Raw genomic sequence first — 23,113 nt, 5'->3', positions numbered from 1 at the left:
CCCACTCAACAGACATTTCAACGCATGTGCAGGTTTTGTTTAGCCGGATGAGGGGACAGGAAAATTAAGATAGTTGGTATAAAAGTTAAGAATCTTTTTGATTAACGTCATTGTGTGTGTGCCTTAGGCATTGCTGAAGATGGCAGAATCAAATAATGTGAACGATGTTTCATATTTTGAAGGTGTAGAAAAATTATTGGAGATATGGTTTAAGAAACGCCAAGAAGGAGATTTACGGAATATACCGAGGTAGTTGAATTAATTTGATTTTTTGTTTAACTAAATTAACGAATTACTCATTTTTGGCACTTTTAAAACAGTTTACTGGATCATTATTAAAAATTAAACTTATGAAAGACAATTCATTTCCTACAAAAATAAAAAACTTGCACTAAAAAGAACTATTTTTAGCGGTAAATTAAGTAGATGTAAGTAGTGAAAATTATTTATTTTATCTCCTGGCTGTTCCAGGCAAAGCCTTGAATCTCTTTTGAAAATTGTTCATTGTGAAGTAATAAGTTTTTCAAGGAATGATAAAGTCGATGCTTATGTTCTAAGGTAAGATTATATCAATAATATTGTAATACATAATTTTTATTAATACAAATGAATTTTAAGGCAATTACCAATAAAATATAAATAAGTTTATGAAGCATGCACTAATTCATTCCGTCAGTCAGTCGGCATGAAGTAATTCAGCTTCCTTCATTTAATCTCAGTTCATCTTTTTTTTTTTTTGTTGCAATGAATTCAATTGCTAGTTAGATTTCACCCCACTTACTCTTCCTTACCTTATCTTGGACTATGAGCGTGTAGTCATTGACCGAACCATCCTTCGAAAATTCTTTTTTTTTAATTTTTTTTTTAAATAAAAGTGTAAATATTCCTTGCGTCTCAGGCTCACCCTGATTTATATTGACAATGATACAATTATTTTAATAGATCACTCATGCATGCTTTTCTGAATCTGAATTTTGTATTAATAAATTTCTGTTCGATAGTTCTGATTAATAATATTTTATTAGTTTAGATATTCAAATAAAAAATATGAGTTTGAAAAGTAAATATTTTGGATGAAATGTTTTCTTGCGTAGTTTTAACTTGCAAGAGACTATTTTTTAATTACTCCTATAAAAAAGTAAATTAGTTTGTGTATTAATAATATGAATTGTGACTTTATTTAATTTCCAATTTACAAACCGTGTTTTTTAAAGATTATATGACAATTCCATGCAAGATTAGTTGTTTCAAAAGGATTCGAATTATCATAATTTACTTTTCGTTCTTTAGATATTCAGTTTTGCTCTATAAGAGGAGCCGCTGCTTCTTGCCAGATTTGGCTGTGGAGAAATTGTTTGAGCCTTTTGTGTTACATTTATTTTTAGAAGATAGATTTGTGAGAGGGTATTTTGGTGATGGGGCAGATTTACTTTCTCTTATTTAAGTTAAGAAAGAGGTGTGTGAAACAGAAACTCGCACTAAATTTGATATTGGCTATCTGTCACAAACTGTTACTTTAAGTCATGTGGGACGAAGCTTAGAAGATTAATTTTTTTTCCCTTATGTCGATTCAGACATGTAGTTCCATTACTTCTGTTTCAAATTAGTATTCTATGAAAATTGAATTACAAAAATAATATGAAATATGTATATTTACATATAAAATTATATTTAGAATTTAAATATTTCATACAGCACTTCCTTTAATGTTGATCATATTTAATTGAAATAAAAAAAGAAATCTGAACTTGCAGACAATTTCTCAATGAACTGTTGACAAGAGCAGTTAGAGAAAGTTAACATACCGTATTGTACTATTGTAGTTAATACAATCGTAACTATCACGATGCGTTTTTCAGTAAATTCATATTTTTTCTATCACTCTTGTAGTGGTGAATGTGCGTACAATATTTAATTCTTATTTGATTCTACATATATGTGGATTACATAACATATTATGTTACTTCAGTTATTCTTAACTTTATAAAGGTTAACTCTCGATCGAATCTTATTCCAACTTGTACAATAGAAACAAAATTTATACCAAAATTGTAGGAAAGAATCCTTCATTAATTGATCTCCTGGCTGGTATATGAACAATTTTTCTGGGTAATCTCGCACACTAAAAATTTACGTTCTATTCGGTTCATTTAGGTAGAAATTTAACTAGTACTTCAGTGTACTCACTCTAAAGTTGCACAACGTAATATGGACTTGTTTCTTGTTGCCAACATTTGTCATCTATATATTTGGTTTAGTGAACAGATTTGCTCATTAATTTTTTTCCTTCCAAATTTTAAATATTTGAATTTTCACAGAAAAATGTTTAAGAAGTATATTTATTTTAAAGGTTATGTTCCTTTGATTCAGTTTTTTCTTTTAATAGGAAAAATAAACTTTTATACATTCAAGATTATTGTAAAAATAAATTTATTTTTTGTATTAGTTCCATTAGTGGTGAAATATTTGCAGAGCTTTGAAGAAAAAGTATTTTCCATGTCTAGTTGTGAATATGTAAAACCTTTTACCTAATATCGATAATTTTATCTACATAACTTCTTTTTCTGTCAGTTTAGAACATTAAAAAAAAAAAAAAATCGATATTGTTGCAATGTATTCATCTTTTATCAAATTTTCTGAGATATTATTATTTTATAATATATTAAATAATAAATTGTGTAATGTTATACTACACTTTCCAATAACATTCCGTTATTGTTGAGTTCGGAAAAAACCTTTTTTTAAAATACTCTAAAATCAATTTAAAATTCAAAAATTTAAGCAAGATTGAGAGTAACAACAAAATCAAGATTCGTTGCACGTAGCATAAAAAAGTAGCTTAATGGTAACAGTGAACTGGTGTAGTCTCTTCCTTTTAAAATTTAAAGTTTCACACATTTTTAATGTCGTAAAAGGGTTGAAAAAGTTACAAGTATTTTTCATTTCTTCAAAATATCGATGTCCACTCTAAGAGTATCCAAATACTGGTCATTAAGTATAATATTTTGTTTTTCTAAGAATTATTTTCTTCCTAAAATCTATGCATTGAGGGAAGGATGAAGCAATTTGTCCTTAAGCCGCTACTTTTACTGGTCACTTCTTATTGCTTTCAATTGACTTAGTAGGCCTTAGATAGCATTTTGAGCCGACTGACTGTCTGAGAAAATGAGATGCTTACATTTCTTAGATAGATGGGTTCATTTGTTAGATGATCGTCTAACGCATCGTCTATGTAATGCATTTTATCAAATTCTCGGTTAAGTTGTGGTACGATTGTAGTTCCAACAGAAAACAGAAGATGGATCTCCAACCTGAACCATTCAACTAATTTATTACTGTTTATGTACACTATTTATTGCTATTTATATGTACTATTTATTTATTTACTATGTATGTATATAATATTTATTTTACTCTGTATACTAATGTATTATTTTTACACAGATGTTCGTCACTTACTTATTGTTACCTTTCAATCATTGATTTTTTTACTTGCACTATGTTTAAATTGTTTATTCAATACTCCAGCGAGAGCAGCATGTTTGTCTCGGAGAGACGATTTATCCTGAAGACGTGCGGTACAACAACACCTTTGCAGTGTTTAAAACCATTATTATGTCTAGTGGAACAGCATGCAGGTTTCTGTGAAATTGATGTAAGTATTTTGTTTCGTCATATCCTATATTTATTTATTTATTTATAGTTAAATTTTACCTAAAATTTCAATATTTGCATGTATGGAATACAAAATTTTATTGTTAAATCTATTGTATGTGGAAGAAAGGAAAGTATAGTTTCATCACTTTTTGATATATGAAAACTGTTTTAGGGTTGCCAAGCCCAACACGCATTCCATTCTTAGTTGGGATCCCCTGATTTGAAGATGTCCAAAAAGTCTTTAATTTAAACATCGTCAAGATGTGATTCTTGGAATGTTGAATAAAAAAAGGGTATTACTAATTATGTTTTGAAATTTACATAATAACAGAACATTAGGTGTTTGCATACAAGCCCTCATACATAACACTTTAATTTATTGTTAATATGACTACTTTTATTTATTTATTTTTAAATTCATTTACAAAATTGATTCACTATTTTGTGATTTACATAATAGTTTATAAACAAACTATAAAACATATAGTTTAGTTATATATATATATTTTTAATTATTTTTAAAAAATATGCACTTAAAATTATTTTTCTCTGGGTTATTGGTGAAGGTTTATTTAATTTATAGAAGATATTTCTCATTTTTATTTAGATATATTATTTGAAATATCATCTTCATAACAGAATGTGTTTAATTATATTTTGTTGGCATGACAATTGAATAATTCCATACGTCATTTCTCTAGATCAATTGCGTGTTGATTATTATAATGTAACCCAAGGTTTTATCGACTAAGCCTACAAGGAAAGTTTATTCAACTCGCTTTTTTAGTTCGATTGCTTTGTTAATATATTTTTTTAGCCTAATATTAAGATGCCTCGATTTGGTAAAAATTCAAAGTGAACTTAACAAGAACAACAAAGTTCGTATAATTTTCTTTTTTTCCCCTACTTTAATATATGGCCCGTTAACCATCTTGAGGTTATTGGCGTCCGTAGCAGTGCAATACCGGTTTCCATGCAGTTTTTTTCGTTTTACACAACTTTTTCTATCACCGGACAGTGGGGAAAGAGAAAAATCTAAAGGTCAGCAGCTGGATTCGAACCCGGGATCTCTGCAAGGGAATCCAGTACATAGTACTTTCTTTTATTTACTAAATCGTGCTTGAGACAAAATATATTCTATTTAGGAATATTTAACAGCTTATAATACTAAAATTCTTCTAAAAAAGGGTTTCAAATAGACGTTACATATGCAATGCAAACCAATTACCAGTAATTAATGAAATTTCTCATTAATGCCTATTTTTCGAGGAAAAAGTCTTAAAAGTGGAAAGACTTTTAGTAAGATAGATTATTACTTTTATCCCGTTGCATTTCTTTGAGGATATTCGAGTATAATGTGTATTGCCTGAAAAACTGTACTGATTTCAAAAGTGATCTTTCTAATTAGACATTTATGTAATAAGTAATGCGCAGGGATGTAATAATACTTAAAGTAGTTTTGTTTTGATTAGGCGTTGATCCAATATGCAAATGTCACTGCGAAAAATTTGTTGTGGCTCTTTCAAATGACAGAAAAGTAAGATTTTTATTTTAAAGTCGATGTGCTCATTTTTATGTTGCGTGAATGTTGAGAGCGTGTTCAAAGTAATTCGTGTAGTTAGGCTGAGACGCCAGAATTTCTGAAGCAACTCTAGAGTAATAGGAGAAAAGGACTTAAATAAAATGTCCTGTTATAAGTTATTATTAAAATTTAACAAATCCTAATAGAAATAATTGGGGGACCAATGGGCCCCCTCGTGGAGAAACCGCCCTTTGTCACAATAGAAATAATTGCCAGAAGTCTAGAACCTTGTTTTGGCGGAAATTAATTAGAAAATGTTAACTGATTCCTTATTTATTAATTTTTTCTGTTTGATAAATATTGTCTGTACTAACTTTTATACTTGACGGCTACAAAACTTTATATTTCCTACTACTAAAATAACATGAGGGTATCATCTTATTGCACTGGTATAAGACGAACTTAATGCTGCAAATTGTGAGCAAAGCTGACTAAAGGATTCAGGCTGTTCTGGTTAGAGAATTACTGTGTATATCATTCAGAAATATTAGATGAAATCAGTGACCTACTATGTTTGACTTTAATGCTTGTTAAAATTATAGGGTGAGTAATTTTTTTTAAAGCTAAATTTCTAAGGCCGATAAAGAATGAATCATAAATTGATTCTTTGTTTAAGGAGATGTAATTTAGGATTATGGTTTATTATCTGTCCTCTGTCTTGTGCTCTTGATTGGTTAGGGGACAAGATAGCAGTATTTTAGTTTTGATGTGGCTGGACTTACATTTAATATTGAATTTTTTAAAATGCCATTAAACCATTCATCATATTTGTGGTTTTAGGAATCAAATAATGGAAAACAAGAGTTTATTGCTTGAATTTTTATTTAGGAAAGTTATTAAAGAGTACAATATTGTTAGAATGAATAAGATTTAGCCCTGTTACATAAGTGTTTATTGTTTAACAAAACTTTGGTTGTCATAGCAATTAAATTCTTTTATTGGCCACCATCTTTTAAATATGACCTTCATTACCGTTTAGTGAAATTATAGAACAATTTTATACACGGCTATTAAAATTTTATGTAAACGTTAAGGGTTAATATATTTTTATTAACCACGTGTAGGTCGAAACTTACCTCGAATTGAAACAGATTCTATTACCCGTTTTTTGAAATGCAGTGTAATATCGAAAAAAGTCTAAATTGCATTCGGTATTTAACTGAAGTGAGTGAAGTCCCGATATTGTAGGGCAGGGGTGAGCAACCTTTTTAATCAATGGGCCAATTTAAATTTAAATTTTTTTTTGCGGGCCGCACATAGATTAACTCTTACTAATAATTTACGAAACGTCCGTATTGCATGTTTGAACCAGTCACCGACAAGTGTGTATCTCGTCACAAAAAAATCGCGCAGACGCGGCGCGTTCGTATTGCATGTTTAAAAACGTCGTCGACAAGTAACTCGCCATAAAAAAATATTTTGGTCTAGTATGTACTACCATTTTATTATAATTAATTTTATAACAATATATTGATGGGAGAAAGTCGATAAAATAAATTCAATTTTAGAAATGCTTGGCGGGCCGCGTGTTGCTCATCCCTGTTGTAGGGTATTGGCAGAAGTGAATATGGAAAGTGAGAGCTAATTCCCCTTGCAGACTATATAATTCACACAAAGATCAGCTTGTAAGTGTAAGTCCATTATGTAAGAAGGTATTCTTGTTGAAGATTCTTTGCTGAATTTTGTAACAAGGGAAAACTTAATAAGAAATTTGTGGTACACAAACAATAGAAGGGAAATAAAAGAATGGAAGAGAAGATATTTTCAAATAATTTTTTATCTCACTAATAATAGCAGCAATTGCTCATTCTTTTTCTTTTGAATATTTGAAACGGCTAGTCTTTATAAAGCTTGTAGCTTCTGTGTCGGCAGAATGCCCTGTGATTTATGCAAAAAGAACGGGATAGAATTGGTTTTTATTAATAGATGTTCAAGCTTATAAAACTAAAGAATTTTTTTTTAATTAAAAAAGAAAAGATTATTACACGGTATGAGAAGTCGCTTACAAATATTTTTCTAGTAACTGTAGTGGATATAAAGAAACTGATGATTACGGTTAACATCTAATAATAAATCTGCAAGATGCGTGAAAAGCCAGGTAAGTCTGAAAAGTAAAATTTTACAAGAGAGAGAAAACAAAGTTTAGAAGACTACCCAAAATCGTGCAATTGTATTAAGGACGTGATTTTTTGAGGAATCACGTATTATGGTAGCCTCTTTAAATGGAAAATGTTTACACATATCTATCATTAATGTTTATGGTCGTAATCTGACTTACATGGTTTTTCCGGACTATATTATTCTGAGAAGGTCACTTACATGACATTTTACGCAAATTATAAAATGATAATTTTTATTTATTTTCATCAAAGTACATAATTTATTATTTTCAATACAAAAAGAATTACAAATAATAATGTCAGTGTCATATCACTTATTGCAAATGTCATTTTTTATTATCTTCAGCATCCAGTTCCACCAAATCTGGGTCAATATCGGGAATATTTGCCACTTTCAAGCTTCTATAGAAGTCATGAAAGATGTTATCTATCAGTGGTAAGAGATCTAAGATGTCTCTTTTCTTTTCTGCACTCACAGGAACAGGACCATCATTATTCATCGCTAGAGAATTTGGCAATGAACTTCTTCTACGTCTTCCGATAGATAGCTCTCGGAACAGTTCTTCTTTAGAGAGGGTGCTCTTAAAAAATATTTTCGCTCATTCTCGAGTGTATTTCAGCCAATGAGTACTGGTCCACATAAATTTGTTCCCTTCAGTGTCAGATTTCCTCATGTAGAAAGGTCCAGATGTTTTTGTCAATGAAGAGAAGTCTAAGAAGTGTTGCCCTTCCATTACGAAGACTTTAAATGGTTCCTTCCGTTTTCAGGATCTCACGAGCTGATACCAGTCATTTGGATGATTTATTTTCATCCCGGTCCTCTTCTTTTCTTTTTCAATGACCGCATGATCTGTATCACACTCCATGTGGGTATGTCCACTTATCAAAAATTTGTGGTGAATTTCATTTATGTTGGTCATTTTGTCAATGACAAAAGAGAACATAGCAGCCACTATACTGTTTCTGTTCTGTCCTCCGCAGGAATCAGAATAGAATGTGACGTTTTGTACAATATTCGGTAATTGAGAGATAAACTGATAGAGACAGGAAGCTATTTGATTTCCTCCTCTTCCAGATGTAGTTTCATCCCACATGAAACATGTAGATTCATTGTTGGCTAGATTATGGACTGTCAGATTGAATGTCCATAGTTGCCTTTTATAGAAGGCGACAGATGTTTTGAGGTATGGTGTGGGTAAGCACTGCTGCAAATCAAAAGCGAACACAGCTTTCCTCTTGTCGTTTTTAGCGACTTCCTTATCGCGCCTCTTGGCTTCATAAGACTCCTCCGCAGCTTTATGGTGAGCATCTCGTTCCTTTATTGCGTAGTCTCTGTCTTCTCCATCCAACGAATTTATCTTCATTTTAAAAACATCACATTTATGGCAAGTATCCTGTTTAGGCTTCTTAAATGCCAGATTAAGTTCGTGGAAGCATCTAGAATAAATTTTAAGCGACACTGGGCTCTGTGTGTACTCCTTATACAAATCATACATCTCTGACAAATTGAGGTCAGAAGACAAAAACTGCTTAGACGTTCTGTTTCTACAGTAGTGACTCTCATAGCTGGGGAAGGACAGTATATGGTTTTTTTCAATCTGTAATTCTTCTTCTGATTTTTTGTTTGCGGGAGAAGATTTGCCTCTTCCATCGGAAGCAATTACTCCAGAAAAGGATTCCTTTTTTTTTCGCCACTCGTTCAATAAAGCCAGTTGTTTCTCCAAATGTTCGCCGAAAACATTCTCTGCAGACTGGCTCATTGTTACCTTCTATCAAAATACTATATTTGCAAACCATGTCTCTTAACCTGCTACTGTCAACAACCACACGATGAGTTTTTGGTTTATTTATTGCTATTAATGCAGAAATAAATTTTACCCAGTTGTCATGATCACCAATAGCCCAGTAGTCATCAAAACATTTCTGACGATTTTCCTCCAAGAACCTTTCCAAGCACTTCATTCGACATGGTTTAAGAGGAAGCATTTTTCTTGCTTTTATTTTTTTTCCTTCTTCTGACACATAGGATTGGCCTTTATTCCGAAGTTCTTTGTTAATTTGTCTCTCCTTTCGTGTCCTCTTCTTCTGAACAGATGCTCCTAGTTCTGGATTTCCGAACTGTCTTTGCTGACCATCAGTTGTGTTTTCAGAATTTTCGTATTCATGACCTTCGTCCTTTTCACTGAAGTGTTTGGTGTGTTTTTTAATGTTGCTTACAATACATCCTTCATCAGTTTCAGAAAGTTCATAAGTTTCAGGCTGGTAGTCGGGATCTTTAATGCTGTCATCTGAATCGAAATCTGCAGGTTCATTCAACTCAGCTCCATCCAGTACAGAAACCGATAGGGTTGAACCTACGCAAGAATCAAATAATTATTCTCACTTAAAAGAAACTCCAGGGCCTAGATATTAAGGAAATCTGCGAATAACATCATTTTGAAATTTAAAACTCTCAAATAATTTTTCCCCCATAAATAGACTTGGTCGTTACTTAAAAAACCTACGAGAAAGTACTGTTAATTTTATTTTATTGTTTTGCTCCTTGTACATTTTAGTTACTTATCTTTTTTGTAATTTTTCAAAAAAAAAAAAAAAATACCAGTATTTCTGTGATTATCGTTTTCCTGGGTAGCTATTCCTTTATCTTCGTAATTGCCATCACGTTCAGTCTGCACAGAAGTCAGTATAGAAGAACCTAAATAATAGGAGACAAAGGGTTGGGTATAATTCAAATTTATTTCAACTTAGCTTTGGATCTTTTATGGATGAACATGCATGATACAATACTATTTTAACTCGTTCAGTAAAATAAAAATATTTCTAAAATTTCAGTACTTACCAATGTTATTTTCTTCATCAAACTTCATTCTCTTGGTATTTTCTTCATAATCACTATTAATAATAATTTCACCCTGTTTCGCACCTAAATAAGCTAGGAGACGCGAACGACTTGACATGATGTGAGAGTCGAACCTTACTCCTTGTGCATTAAAATGATAACACGAAATGTGCATGTCTTAACAGGTGGTTGTATAATTTGGCGGGCTAATTTGTGGGCGATTGCTGTGAGAATACAATTTTATATCTGTCGGCAATACGTTTTATACGTTGATAGTATAAAACATTATAGTAGTGTTATTAAAAACAGTGTATAGTAAGTCAATCCAAAATTATGTCGACGTTAAAAAGAGAGTAAAAAACACTTGACTTCATTACTCCCTACATCAAGGAAAGTGAATTGCCTAGAATAACCGGAGAAATCGACTTACCCGGTTTTTAACGCAGCAGAAATGAATGAATGAGATAAGACTAGAGATACACTTACACATACCCGTGTTTTCACGCCTCTATTTTGTTGGTGTTAAATGGACAAACTCGACTTACCAACGTATGTACTTCAAAATACGTTCTACTCATTTTTTCACCATGCTATATCTCCGATACTATAAGGAACACGACTTCCCCGCTTCTTCACGACTTAGACTTTGTCATGGAGAATCGCCCCGTGGTAATAACTCATTTTGAAAAAAAAAGTGAACTTACACGGTTTTTCACGCTTCTTGCAGAAATAGCGTTGCTTAAAAAGTAAATTGTGGACAGATTATTTTTTAAATCAAGTTCCATTTTCATAATATAATTGTGTTTTAGGCACAGTTTGAATAAATATTGTCTGGTTTAGAAGAGTAGTTGTTTGAATTTTGGTTTTCAGTGTTTTGTTACCTTTTTCTTAGGTTTACTAATTTACTAATTTTCGCGTATGTATTCAGAAGTATGTTGATGTGGAATATGCTACTAGGTACCGTTTCAGTTGTTCGCTGGTATTGGTATGTGGTTGAGTGGGACAAAAGGTTTTTCATAGCTGGTGTAAGAGTCTGTTAGAAGCTTTAACTTGCTTATTTTTACACGTTTGTATCACTCTCCAAATTTATGAACCAGCCTTCTATATCGATTTCATTACTTTCGGAAGAATTTCTTATCTTTAACTTATCATTATTATACACCATAATTTCTTTTTATATTTTGTTATTTTCATTTATAATATGTATAGTAGCTCTTATCTGTAATCTAGATGTTAGTGATTTCTTTTTGTTTACATTAGCATAACCCCTTTTTTGTCACAAACTATGTACGTATTAAAAAGTAGGAATAGTTCTACTGAAATTATTAAACCTTTGTTATCATCTAAATAAGTTTCTAATTGTTTGCAAATTGTTGCGCTCACTTCAGAATTTTGGTGAATGATTCCATCCTACTTGCACTCAGTTCTGCTTTTGACGAATGATTCCTCCCATCTCGGTATTTGTAACAATAGTTCTTAATTTAGCAGTTTGGTAATATTGGTATTAGAAAAATTAAAAATTAATTTGATTTAATCATCTAGTACTGATCATTGCTGAGTAATGGGACATTGCATCATTTATTGTAAATACCAATTTGCATTTTATTATTAATTTTGTATCATTTATTTATTTAGTAATAATACATGTTCACGATAACAGTTTTTAGAAAGATTTTTCTTCCGTTGAACACATTGAATTAAAATTCAAGAGATTGGGATAAAATAGTCGAACATTGTCTACGCTATTAAACAACAACTGAATGATTTTGTTTGTTGATACCTGTTGAGAAAGAACATTACAATAAAAATAAAGTTCATTTTAGAATGATAATAACATTTTCCGATGGCCTATAAATTTTACTTTAACGACTTCATTCTAAAATTAGCTAATTAAAATAAAATGAAATCTGAATAAGTTAACATATCACATGTACAACTTATTACTTTATTTTTTTTAAGTTCAGACAATAATCAGTTCAGTATCTTTAATTTATTTTTATAAATTCGCTTTGAACAATATAAATCAATGAATAATATATGTTTTTTACTCAACGAAAAGTTAGTATTATCTGTATCAGAATATTCTCTACAGGCGCCTACAAATTTATTGATTGATGTCTTCAGATTGATGTTTACTTCAGTAAACCACCGCTTGTTTATGTAATGAGACCTTCGTATTTTATGAGGATCATTTTTAGTTTATTCTTTAATTGTAAATTTAGTTTTTTTTCCCTTCTTTTTAACATCAGTATTGAATGTACATATTTTGTAATTTATTCTTTTTGGGTGCACTAAAGTTCAAACTAAAAAATTTGAAATCGATGAAGTATTTAAAATATTTTAATATTTCCTACCATATAGTCTTTAAATTATAATTAAACCATTCTTGTTTCGTCTAATTAGTGGTTATGAAAGATGAAAACTATTGACTTTTTAATAAAGCACGCACACAAATCTTCTATTTATAAAGTGCCTGTTAAACAAACATATCAAGCGCATTGGGCTGTTCCCAATGTACTTCTGCCTTATCATTGATTTCATTCTACTTAGCTTAAAGGAATTATTATCCCATTTAGTTCATGAGCGTGCATCAAGCTGAGTAGTTTAACTAGCTCTTGTTTTATGGATCTTCTGTCTTAAGTAACTTGCTATAAACGCGCAGTTCAATATCTGGATGTTAAACCTGCTGTACAATATGCACTGAGTTTACAAATGTGCTTAAATTTCTCTCAATTTTTCTTCCATTATGTCTTAACAAAAACAATAATAATCATAATAATAATAATAATAACTATATTTTGTTTTCAAATATTCTTCCTTATTGCATACCTAAAAAAATTTTAATAGAGCTAAAGTTTTAAAATTAAATTTTAACTGCCTTGCTTTTCTTTTTCTTATCTATGTCTTATCTAATTATTTATAAACTAATCTCAAATGCCGTAACTCTTTTTTAGTTATATTATTCTAGAATAGATGTCATTATCATTTATGATTGTTGCCTTACAATTAATTCTTTAATTTTACATAGAAACAATTTATTTTATTTAATAGCAGATAGCTTTAACATTCGATAAACTATACTGTAGCCAATGAGATTCCAAAGTAAATCTATAAAACACCTTTTTAAAATTTCAAAATTATTTTTATTTTAGCCTAATCTGTTTGTTTTTGCTTAATGCTAAAGGCAACTGAACGAAATAGTGTGTAACTAATAGAGATAATATGAATTAAAAAATTTTATATTCCATTTATCCACAGTACTGAAAAAAAATGGTAGTCACGTTTTGTGAGGATCCAACTAAAGCAGTGCTGTTACATCATGTTAAAATTTATATTATAGAAAAACTTTGCTTCTTGCTGTACTAACATTCTCTTACCACTCTGCTTTTTGCTTTGAATAATATTTTATTTGTATAATATATTAATATTTATAAAAGGTGGAATTGTTGTAATAAAAATCATTTTGCAGGAGTTATTTTACTCCAGAAAGAATTTCAAAAGACCAGATTTACAAAAAAACCCTCATCGTAGTTTCAAACAAGAAGTTGCTTATTTGGATACTCTTTTTACAGGTATGAATACACTAATAAGTGGAATCTTCAATTTTATATTCAGTATTAAAAGCATAGGACTTTAAATTAAGTAAATATTTCAACAAGTGACAGTAGATAATTCAATAGCTATAACTTTTATAATTGTGGGTATTCTTCATAAATTTTTTTTTTCCAACAGATGGCGTTGGTTATTGTTTGGGCGATCCAGATGGTGACTGCTGGTATTTATACACTTTGCAAGGTCCAAGATATATAACTGGAAATAAATATGATAAACGTAATCAATGCGAGGGAGACCAAACACTAGAAATTCTAATGACTGATCTAGATCCAAAAGTGATGAATATTTTTACAAAAAAACATTCAGCTTCAGCTCCTGAAGCGACGAAGGTGATTTTATTATTGCCTGTTTATTAGTAATCATACATTTATTATGATACATTGCAATTAATCGTTTATTAAGTTTCATTTCGTACGGTTTCTTCGTATTGTATGGTGGAAAATTGATTTAATTGCTTAAAAGAAAAATCCCACCAACTGCTTTTCATTGTAGTCCTAAATGATTTTTTCCCTGGCATATTAGAAAGTTAAATAAATTTAAATTGCTCTTTTATATTTCTTCCAAAAGTGTTGCTCATATTTTTATGTATAACCTCAGATCTTTTAGAACTAACGAACTAACCAGAAGGCTTTAGAAAGAGATTGCATGTGATAATGTATGGGGAGTTGCATATATTTGTCCAATACATTCATTCTTTCTAAGGATCTGATTCTCCTAATATTCTAATTTAAATTATTAATTTATAAAAAAAAAAGTTTTGAAAGTGATCAAGAAGCAAATAAAACGTGCGCCGAGAGAGATATAAGACAAAAAGAGTATAACTTGAATGTTTTTTTTTTCTCACATCAGAGGCTTTTTCTAATCATCAAAATGGACACAAAGAAAGATGCGAGTCTCAACGGTCGAAGAAAGCTATCTTTTTATAACTTTTTAAAGTGGTTGTTCTATTTCTTCGACTCTGTTATAATCTTACATTAGAAAATAAACATTTTCCGCGCTAGTTTCAACATTTCTATTTAGGGCAAGGTAATCCATTAAAACTTTAAAACGATATCAAGTTTTCGTTATTCCTGAAATATTAGAACATTTAAACGGCGTAAAAATTTAAACTTGCTTTGTTTGGAACTTATAAAAAGATTCTGTACAATATTTATTATTTGTAAAATTGTTTTCAGGAATCTGGAATTGACAAAATTTTGCCTCAAATGTTTGTTGATGATTTTTTATTTGAACCCTGCGGTTATTCTATGAATGGCATCAGTAAAGATGTAAGTCTTCAGTTATTGCTTTATTGCCAATTATTTAAAATAAAATAATTTAGTTTTATAATTTATTGCAGGGAAGTTATATGACGATTCATGTTACCCCGGAACCTGATTTCTCTTATGTCAGTTTTGAAACTAATATCCCCCAAGTTTCTTATAAAGATGTTATTCAACAAGTATTAGACATATTTCATCCCGGAAAATTTGTCCTCACGCTTTTCACTAACAAGGTAAATATATTCTATTATTTGTTGCAACCCACACGTGTATATAACATTTAGAAAGCATCAAATTCTTTGAAGAGACGCGTCATGAGGGCAGCAAAATAAAGTAATTCATCAAAGATGTGCTTTCGTTAGAGAAGGATCTTGTAAAAAGTTCGTATACAAATTTAGCATCAACATTGCGGCTTTATTGGCTACATAGAAAGTCTTCAATTTCATTAAGACAATTATTCCTTATCTGCATTGACTTCAGAAGCTTTCTCAGTCCTCTATCAAAGCTACATTTTGATTAGGCAAAGATCGAATAGGAGACATCGAGCAACTTAGGAGACATAATTGCAGATAAGGAAAACTAAAAAAAAAGTTGTTTATGAAAAAAACCTTTCTTGATCAAAAATGTTTGGATAAGAAAAAGATTTGGAGGACTGATAAGTAAAAAAATATATACAGAAATAGAACTCCTTAATTGTGCAACATAAACAAGAAACATGAGATGAGTTTTAATCTATGAAGGTCTGAAGTGGTAGTTTGGGTAACCAAACTTAAAAGACCCATCTACACTTAAAACGTCATCAAGATTGTTTGGTTCTCGTATTGGGTGAGATATCGATTGATGCTTTTCTTCCGAACTACTGTGTAGAATTAAAGAATCTTTGTTCTCTAGTAATTTTATCATTTAAAAAACAAAACATTATTGGTCGCTTTAAATCGAGCTGGGTCAGAGGGTGGTAACCCAAATTATCAAGTTATAGTTTATAGGTTTTCAGCAATAACATCTCGAGTGCTGATAATTTTTCCTGTAATTTTGAGTAGATTCGACGATAATTTTGAGTGTTGTTTCAACAATTAACGAGTGCTCAAGTGTTGGAGAAGGAAATTATATATTCAATTATTTATAATTATTTCTAAATTTATAGGTACATTAGTTATTTATCGTTATATTTATTAGTTAAGCTTAAAAAAAGTGTAACTTTTTTTAGAAAAAAAACATCAATTTTTTTGAGTAATTAAAATATTTATAATTTTAAGTATTAGTCATTATAAATTACAGCTAATACGGTAGTATTAATAACCTAACGTTAGTATCAGCTGATTAGTAAAAATACAGAACGTGCACGTTCTGTTATTTCGATAATGAATGTTGCTACATTATTGCAGTGATACGCACCTGATTAGTCGACATTATTGAATTGGAGCAAATTAATTATCAGTGGCAAATAAATTGAGTTTGTGAGTTAAATTATTTATTTAATCAGAACTTAACGATAAAAAATTAACTTAAAAAGAAGAAAAATTTTTATTGGAAAACTATAAAAGTCCAAAAAAATTTACTTCATCTTAATGTGATGGTATTTACCGTTACAGCGGCTTCGTAGCGGTCAGCGTTTTTCTCCCGGTTTCCTATTTTAATGAGAGACCCAGTCTTACGTTACTTAATTTTATCTCGGAAAAAAATTGTGCATTTGAATAAAATTTAAAAAAACACTGCTGATTTCTAGATATCGTACATTTATTCTAGATAGATTTATTTATTTATTCTGGCACAACAACAACTTGTCCATTAGTGCACATGCTGCCATTGTAATTATTATGTTTAACTTCTTATTTCTTATTTATTTTTTTTAACACAAAATAATTATTATTTTTAGGAATCAGTGGCAAGTGAAAGTTCTGGAATAGTTAAAGATGGCAATAAATATAAAAACTTTGGTGATCTGCAGTGCCATGAAGTTCAATATTGCCCTTTGCGCAATTATGATCTCAGTTTTGCATTTTACAGCAAATTTCCAAGCTGAGGGTCAATCAATGGTTGGTGCAAAGCGGCCAACCTCAAATCTTACCAAGCAGTCTCACTTCTTACTTTCCGGTCGTTACATTTATTATTTGCCTGGTGGCAGTATAAAATTTCTTGAGATTTAATGTTTTTTTTATGCCCTGCACAGAATGGCTTATTTGATTGGGTTCATTTATGACGCCTAAGTTGCTTTAATTATCGTTGAACCTTTTGTTTTCATAAAACAAAATAATTAGTTGAGTGTTATCACTTTTTCGAGATATTGATTCATTTTTTACTCACCTATGAGGGTGAAATTAAAGGTGATTCATTAAGAAATATACAGGAATATAAAAAGGTCGACTTTTACGATCGGTAGAGGAAATACAATTTATTGTTGTATTCAGGATGGGCCTAAGACGAATATCTTTATTTGGTGCATCAGGTCCATACAAAAGAAATAAGTCCAAAGATTATTTTGTATTTGTAGTTATTTTATGTGAGCTTTAAATTCACACATATCTCTGATCTATATATACTTTCATAACACCTAGAAAAATCCTATTTTTTAAAAAATTTTAATATTTCACACTCGATTAGTTGATCATAGTAAATAGTTTTCAAGTAATTCAGTTCCCTTTAATTGTGGAATTGTATTTATTTTAATTTTTAAGAACCTCACTGAATTTATGTACATATTTACTTTGGAACTGTATCGAGAAGAAATGTCGAAAATTTAGTAAATACAGATTGTAGCAAACAAGTTTATTTTTATTTATTATTTTCTTGTTTTATTTAATACTCTTTTAACAAATTAATTCAAATGAAGCATCTAATAGTATTTTATAATTTAGACTTTTTATAAATGCACAAATAAAATGTGAGATTTTTAATCACTAATTTTAAATATATCTCCCATGTTGAAGCATTTATGTTTTCACTATAAGAATTGATATTATTATTTAACAGTATTAAAATATTATCATTCCAATTTTAAATTAAAAAAAATATATAACCTTTAAATTATATAAATTTATAATATAAATATCTTTATTATAATAAATTTATTTTAATTGATTAAAAAACTATTACAATTTATATCTTAAGTTAATTAAAAAATAAATGTTGAACATGAGGCTGCTTTGGGAAATTGGGGCATGTGAGCTGGCTTTTGCGCTAATTGTAATTATTATTTGCTCTATATATAATATACCTGTTATGCATTTGTCATTTATTAAAAAATATTATTTGCAGTAAATGTAGTTGCATAATCTAGCACAAAACTTTAAGGGGAAATTCAGTTCCTGATCTTTTTCAGTTAGTTTATAAAAAGATAATTATTCTAAATTTGTAATTCTAGAATTAAAACATTAATCATAGGTTTTTGTATTTAAAAAAATGAAAAATCCTGCTAAACCGTACATCCTCTCTATCGTCATCAGAATTTAGGAACCGTTTCCACTTGCAGTTTACACGTACCCGGTAAATGTTAATAAGCCTTCACATTTATCTAAATATTTTTTTTATTGTATATCTACATATTTTTATTGTATTTTATATATCTCCAACAGAACTTGCACCCATTACATCAGAAGTTTAATTTTGTTTCTTTGAATGTTCCACTTTCGTATAGTGTTTCTTAGACAATAATTTTTAAATGTTTCTATTTAAGTTCCTTTATTTGTGGATTGTATTTTAATTTTTATGTACCTTGGTAAATTTATGTATATTCACAAATTTTCTTTTATCTGAGAAAGTTTTTATCCAATATTATTATTAGTTATTCCGCTTTGTCTAGAAACACTATTGCGTTTTATGGCCGCGCAATTTGTTATTTACGCAGTTTTCTGGCATTAAAATAATGACCGTTCAAGACGAAACCGTGTACTTGATTTGAATTTGTTTGAGTCCATCGTCCAGTTATTTGTTCAGTATCATAAAAAACATAAGTGAATTAAAAACAGCAAGGTGCCACGGTATCCGAGCGGTTAGAGGCGAGATCTGCAAAGCAAATATGTATTGGATACTGGGTTCGATTCTCGGTCTAGGCCTTAGATTTTATTTAATGGTTAACAAAAGAAATTTATAAACTTAATTTGGTAGTTGGACGTAAAACCTGCCTGAAAAAATAGGCATTACTTTACTTTTTAAAGTCAGCAACACTTTCCCACAATGTACTGACAGTAATGAAGAGATCAAACCATTCTTACTTATAAATCATTCGCTTCACACATTCATCCCTCTACTATATACAACTATTTACATAAACTACAACTAATGGATGGATCAGTACTCTATATTCCTGCCATCCTTATAGCTTAACCTAAATTAAAATCACCGTAATCCTTCTCTAATCATTTTCTTCCATTCATTCTAATCGGCTATAACTTTTAAATACATTAATATTTCTTTGCTAGCTCTGCTACAGATTTAAGCACATAGATGTTGGTGGAGAATATTATGTCTTCGTAGCGAAAACGTGCATCTAAATACCTGTATAAGTCGTCAAACATTCGTTTCCTTTCTACTACATAACGTGGACATATCAGACTGGTTATTGGTTCATTTTTTCACGTTCAAGTTTTTCATATTTCTTGCATTTATCTGTCCGTCCTACAAATCTAAACTTGCAATGTAGAGTAAGTAGATCTTTATTGATTTGAGTTTTCATAAGGATGGCACAGCACACATTTTCTAAAAATGAAGACTAATTTTATGCAAGATTGTTGACTAGTTAGAAGGCTGGAAGAGGCCACTTTCGCTGTATATTGAAATCGTCAGTAAGATCAACCAAGTGAGACTCATAATTCTACTTGCTATGTAATGTTTTGTTCTATTTTTTAATACTTATAAATATTGCACCATACATCCTCTTCATCTTAACAAAACAAAGGTACTTTCACGGAAGGTATGAGTTAGGAAACGGCGGCTTTCGAGGTGAAAAGCTTCCGTGTGACTATACCATTTTTACTTAAAGGGTTAATGCTTAATTATAACTTACTCATTTCTGAGTTATTTTGTTTATATAACCAATTTTCAAACATTTATTTTTACTTAAAAACTAGGAAAAAAATAAAATCAAAATTCAAATGTTAGTGTTTGAAACATATTCAGTGCTTGCTTCATCAGAATTGTAATTGAGTGAAATCATCGTTGGAACAGTTCGGTGATTTAGATATTTTATATACTATGTCTGTTGTGTATATAATGTTTAAAAAATGGCTATTATTATTTATTATAATGCACTTTGAGGAGAGGAAAGGCTCAGTGGCAGCTCGGACCAGCTGGAGGACTGTTCAATCTAGATGGCTGCACTTAAGTCACTCTCTGACAGTAGCGGAAGAATTTGTACGAAGGACGAAATCCGAACGTCAATGACATAAGAATTAATATGCCTTAGAAAAAAAAATGTGAGAAAGTAATTTGCTAGTTTATTACAAAAGAAATGTTTTAAAGAATAGAAAACAAATTCATTAAGGAGAGGACACTGGAATAGTGGTTGTAATATAGAAATAACAAAGATTTCTACGACAGCCAAAGGTTTGAGATGATTCAAAAGAAGAATGAAAAAAAAAAGCATGGATGTTTGCTAAATATATTGGGAGTAAATTGCTTTTAACGTGTATTCAGGAACTTATGGAAGTATTTTTGTCAGTAGCATTTTATGTTGAATTATAATGTGATTGAAATAATTATAAACCAAAGTGGTATATTTTTTTTATGAAATCTTCAATTGAGGCGTCTTTCACTAGAGGCTATAGCCTAGTCACAATAATCTACAAAAATAAGTTTGCATTTTTTAAACAAATTCCAATACAGGAATGTGATTGCTTCATTGGACTTAAAAGCCAAGGATTTTGATAAAGTGAGTTCAATATGAGGAGAATAGATAGCGTTGCGGTAGTTTTCTTTATCATGTGATTTGTATTGGTAAGGCTAGCGCTACCTCATGTCCATGTGCACCTTCGTTCAGTGAGTAAGGGTTAACGCTTTTTATTTATATTTTTCATGTACCATAATGGAATGTGGAGATTTTTTAGAATTTCAGGTAACAGAAATGCTTATGTTCCTTTCTTCTTAATTACAGCTCTGTTAGATTTCATTTTTTAGAGTGATACTATAATTTATAGGATATTTTAAAGAAAATGAGGGATGTGGATGACAAAATAGTATATGCCTTAAATGCTTCAGTGCCTTCTCCGTCATTTAGAAGCGAAATAAATCCCACTCAAACCTGTGAAGAATTATATAATAAGGTAGGTTAACTTGATAATTAGTGTTGATCTCTTTGTTTATTCTGTTATAGTTGTATAATATATCATTGTTCACTCAAAGTTGCAAGAAAATCACGACGACCGCGAAAAATCAATAAGAAACTGTATCTTCAATACAGCGGACAAAATACGAGGACTTAAAGAGAAAAGAGCCTCTGGTGATGTTGATTTGTCTGTAGCAAAACTCTTGAACCAGGAGCAAACGAAAGTAAGCTGGCATTAATTTTTAATTTGTTTCATAAAGGTACTTATTTACTTATTACTTAATTTGTGGTAGAAGAATGTTCGAGCGTTATTTCATGATAAACTATGTACGTAGATCCACAGTGATCTCCGGCATTTAGGTCTCTTTTTTTTCTTTCTATGTCGATATCTTAAAGTGGTTTGTAATTCCAAACTCATTGTTATTTAGCAAACCGGCTGGCTTAGTTTGTTTTCGTATTGTGCCAAACAATCTGTTAATCCTCAAGATATTAACTTGAACTTGCTTTAGATCGAATATCATACTATTTTATTTTTATTAATAAGTTTAAAATTACTATTAAGCTTTGAAGTTTTATTAATGCTATGGATTTTAGGTTTTACACTAAAATTAACGATTTTAAATATTAAGTTAATCGCATTTTTGTTGCCCCTAATTAAAGATATCTAAGAAAATGTAGGAATGTCAGATTTGGATAAATGTAATTAGTAAAACCAGCTTTTTTCTACAATTTTTAAAAAAATAAAAATGATGTTTGATACTAGTTTACATTGTTACAAGGTTGGAGTATCTTCTGTCCTGTCTGCTTATGAAAAAAAAAGTGTAATTGTCAATAAGCCTTGATGATGATCTAGTCCCTAGGCCGAAAGTAAAAAAAAAAATGACTGAAATTAGCATTATTCTTTCTTCCTTCTGTTTGATAGCAGCTTAAATTTGCTTTATGACTTACCCTGCTGATTAGCAAGTTTTGAAATTTCTTGAAAAATCTAAGTGGATTTCGATTCAACGTACTAAACTGATTTTTAATTTTAATTTAATAATTTTTTCTAAATCTCAGATTACGGTAAAAGAAGTTGACTTTCACATCATTTCATTGGACACTTTGTGTGCGACAAATGAGCGAGACCAACTAAAAAACAATCACTGTTCATTATTTTTGTTGACTGATTCATAGTTTCAATAGTTACTATTTATTCTTTTCAATCTTTGCTTATGTTATTTAATGTTCTTAGTTCGAACTGTTTTTATAAAGCTGTTATACTCTTTGATTTTTTATTTGTTACAGCTTCGCTTATTAAAATCAGAGCTGAATGTTGAAGAGGTTGTACGCAACAGATCCTTAAAATTATATTACGAAAGGTGTAGAGGTTTTTATAAACCTAAAAATTGGAATCTAAAATAATAATTGAAAATATATAAATCCAACATTGCCAACTAGTGAGGTGTGCATTTTGTTCGTAGTGATCTGTTTTTATAGACTATATTTAAAGTAATTACAAAGAATGCTCAATATAGAGATGTAATTTCAACCTTAATACTATTCATTCGATTCATATTAATTTTGATGTGTTATCAATTACAAACGGATAGACAATAATTAATATTTAGAACTATAATTGTGTAAAAATGGAGGACAGCATTATTTATTATACTTTCGGTGAAATTGTGCAGTATAAATTTGTTGTGTCAATTTCTATTAAACTTCTAATGATGTCAAACTTCAAAATACCAGAAAAAGGATGAAATTACAATATTGGCTGAAGTAGTTTTTTAAAAAGTA

At 30.1% G+C, this 23,113-nt stretch overlaps 2 protein-coding genes across 2 annotated transcripts; both read left to right on the top strand.

Annotated features, from left to right (window-relative positions):
- The first annotated feature begins 16 nt into the window (after window positions 1-16).
- SamDC (S-adenosylmethionine decarboxylase) lies at window positions 17-18,455 on the top strand. Its single transcript, XM_074132855.1, has 8 exons — window positions 17-249; window positions 472-558; window positions 3,529-3,655; window positions 13,668-13,770; window positions 13,931-14,142; window positions 14,989-15,081; window positions 15,153-15,308; window positions 16,952-18,455. The coding sequence occupies exons 1-8, from the start codon at window positions 140-142 to the stop codon at window positions 17,096-17,098; spliced, it is 1,035 nt and encodes a 344-aa protein (XP_073988956.1). The 5' UTR covers window positions 17-139; the 3' UTR covers window positions 17,099-18,455.
- A 2,518-nt stretch (window positions 18,456-20,973) lies between these two features.
- Window positions 20,974-23,113, top strand: Ccdc58 (Coiled-coil domain-containing 58). Its single transcript, XM_074132858.1, has 4 exons — window positions 20,974-21,124; window positions 21,207-21,332; window positions 21,412-21,558; window positions 22,619-23,113. Exons 1-4 carry the CDS (start codon window positions 21,095-21,097, stop codon window positions 22,733-22,735), a joined length of 420 nt encoding a protein of 139 aa, XP_073988959.1. The 5' UTR covers window positions 20,974-21,094; the 3' UTR covers window positions 22,736-23,113.

Source organism: Rhodnius prolixus, unplaced genomic scaffold (assembly GCF_049639745.1).
Source record: "Rhodnius prolixus isolate KJV_2025 unplaced genomic scaffold, Rpr scaffold_10, whole genome shotgun sequence".
NCBI classification, from domain to species: Eukaryota; Metazoa; Arthropoda; class Insecta; order Hemiptera; family Reduviidae; genus Rhodnius; species Rhodnius prolixus.
This window is presented reverse-complemented; position numbering and strand designations above follow the sequence as displayed.

Excerpts from the sequence above, each read along its gene's own strand:
- SamDC (XM_074132855.1), top strand. The coding sequence starts at position 140 with ATGGCAGAATCAAATAATGTGAACGATGTTTCATATTTTGAAGGTGTA. Across the intron at positions 559-3,528 it reads GTCGATGCTTATGTTCTAAG|CGAGAGCAGCATGTTTGTCT; the intron begins GTAAGATTATAT and ends TCAATACTCCAG. Across the intron at positions 13,771-13,930 it reads TTTGGATACTCTTTTTACAG|ATGGCGTTGGTTATTGTTTG; the intron begins GTATGAATACAC and ends TTTTTCCAACAG.
- Ccdc58 (XM_074132858.1), top strand. The coding sequence starts at position 21,095 with ATGGAATGTGGAGATTTTTTAGAATTTCAG. Across the intron at positions 21,125-21,206 it reads GAGATTTTTTAGAATTTCAG|GATATTTTAAAGAAAATGAG; the intron begins GTAACAGAAATG and ends TATAATTTATAG. Across the intron at positions 21,559-22,618 it reads TGAACCAGGAGCAAACGAAA|CTTCGCTTATTAAAATCAGA; the intron begins GTAAGCTGGCAT and ends TATTTGTTACAG.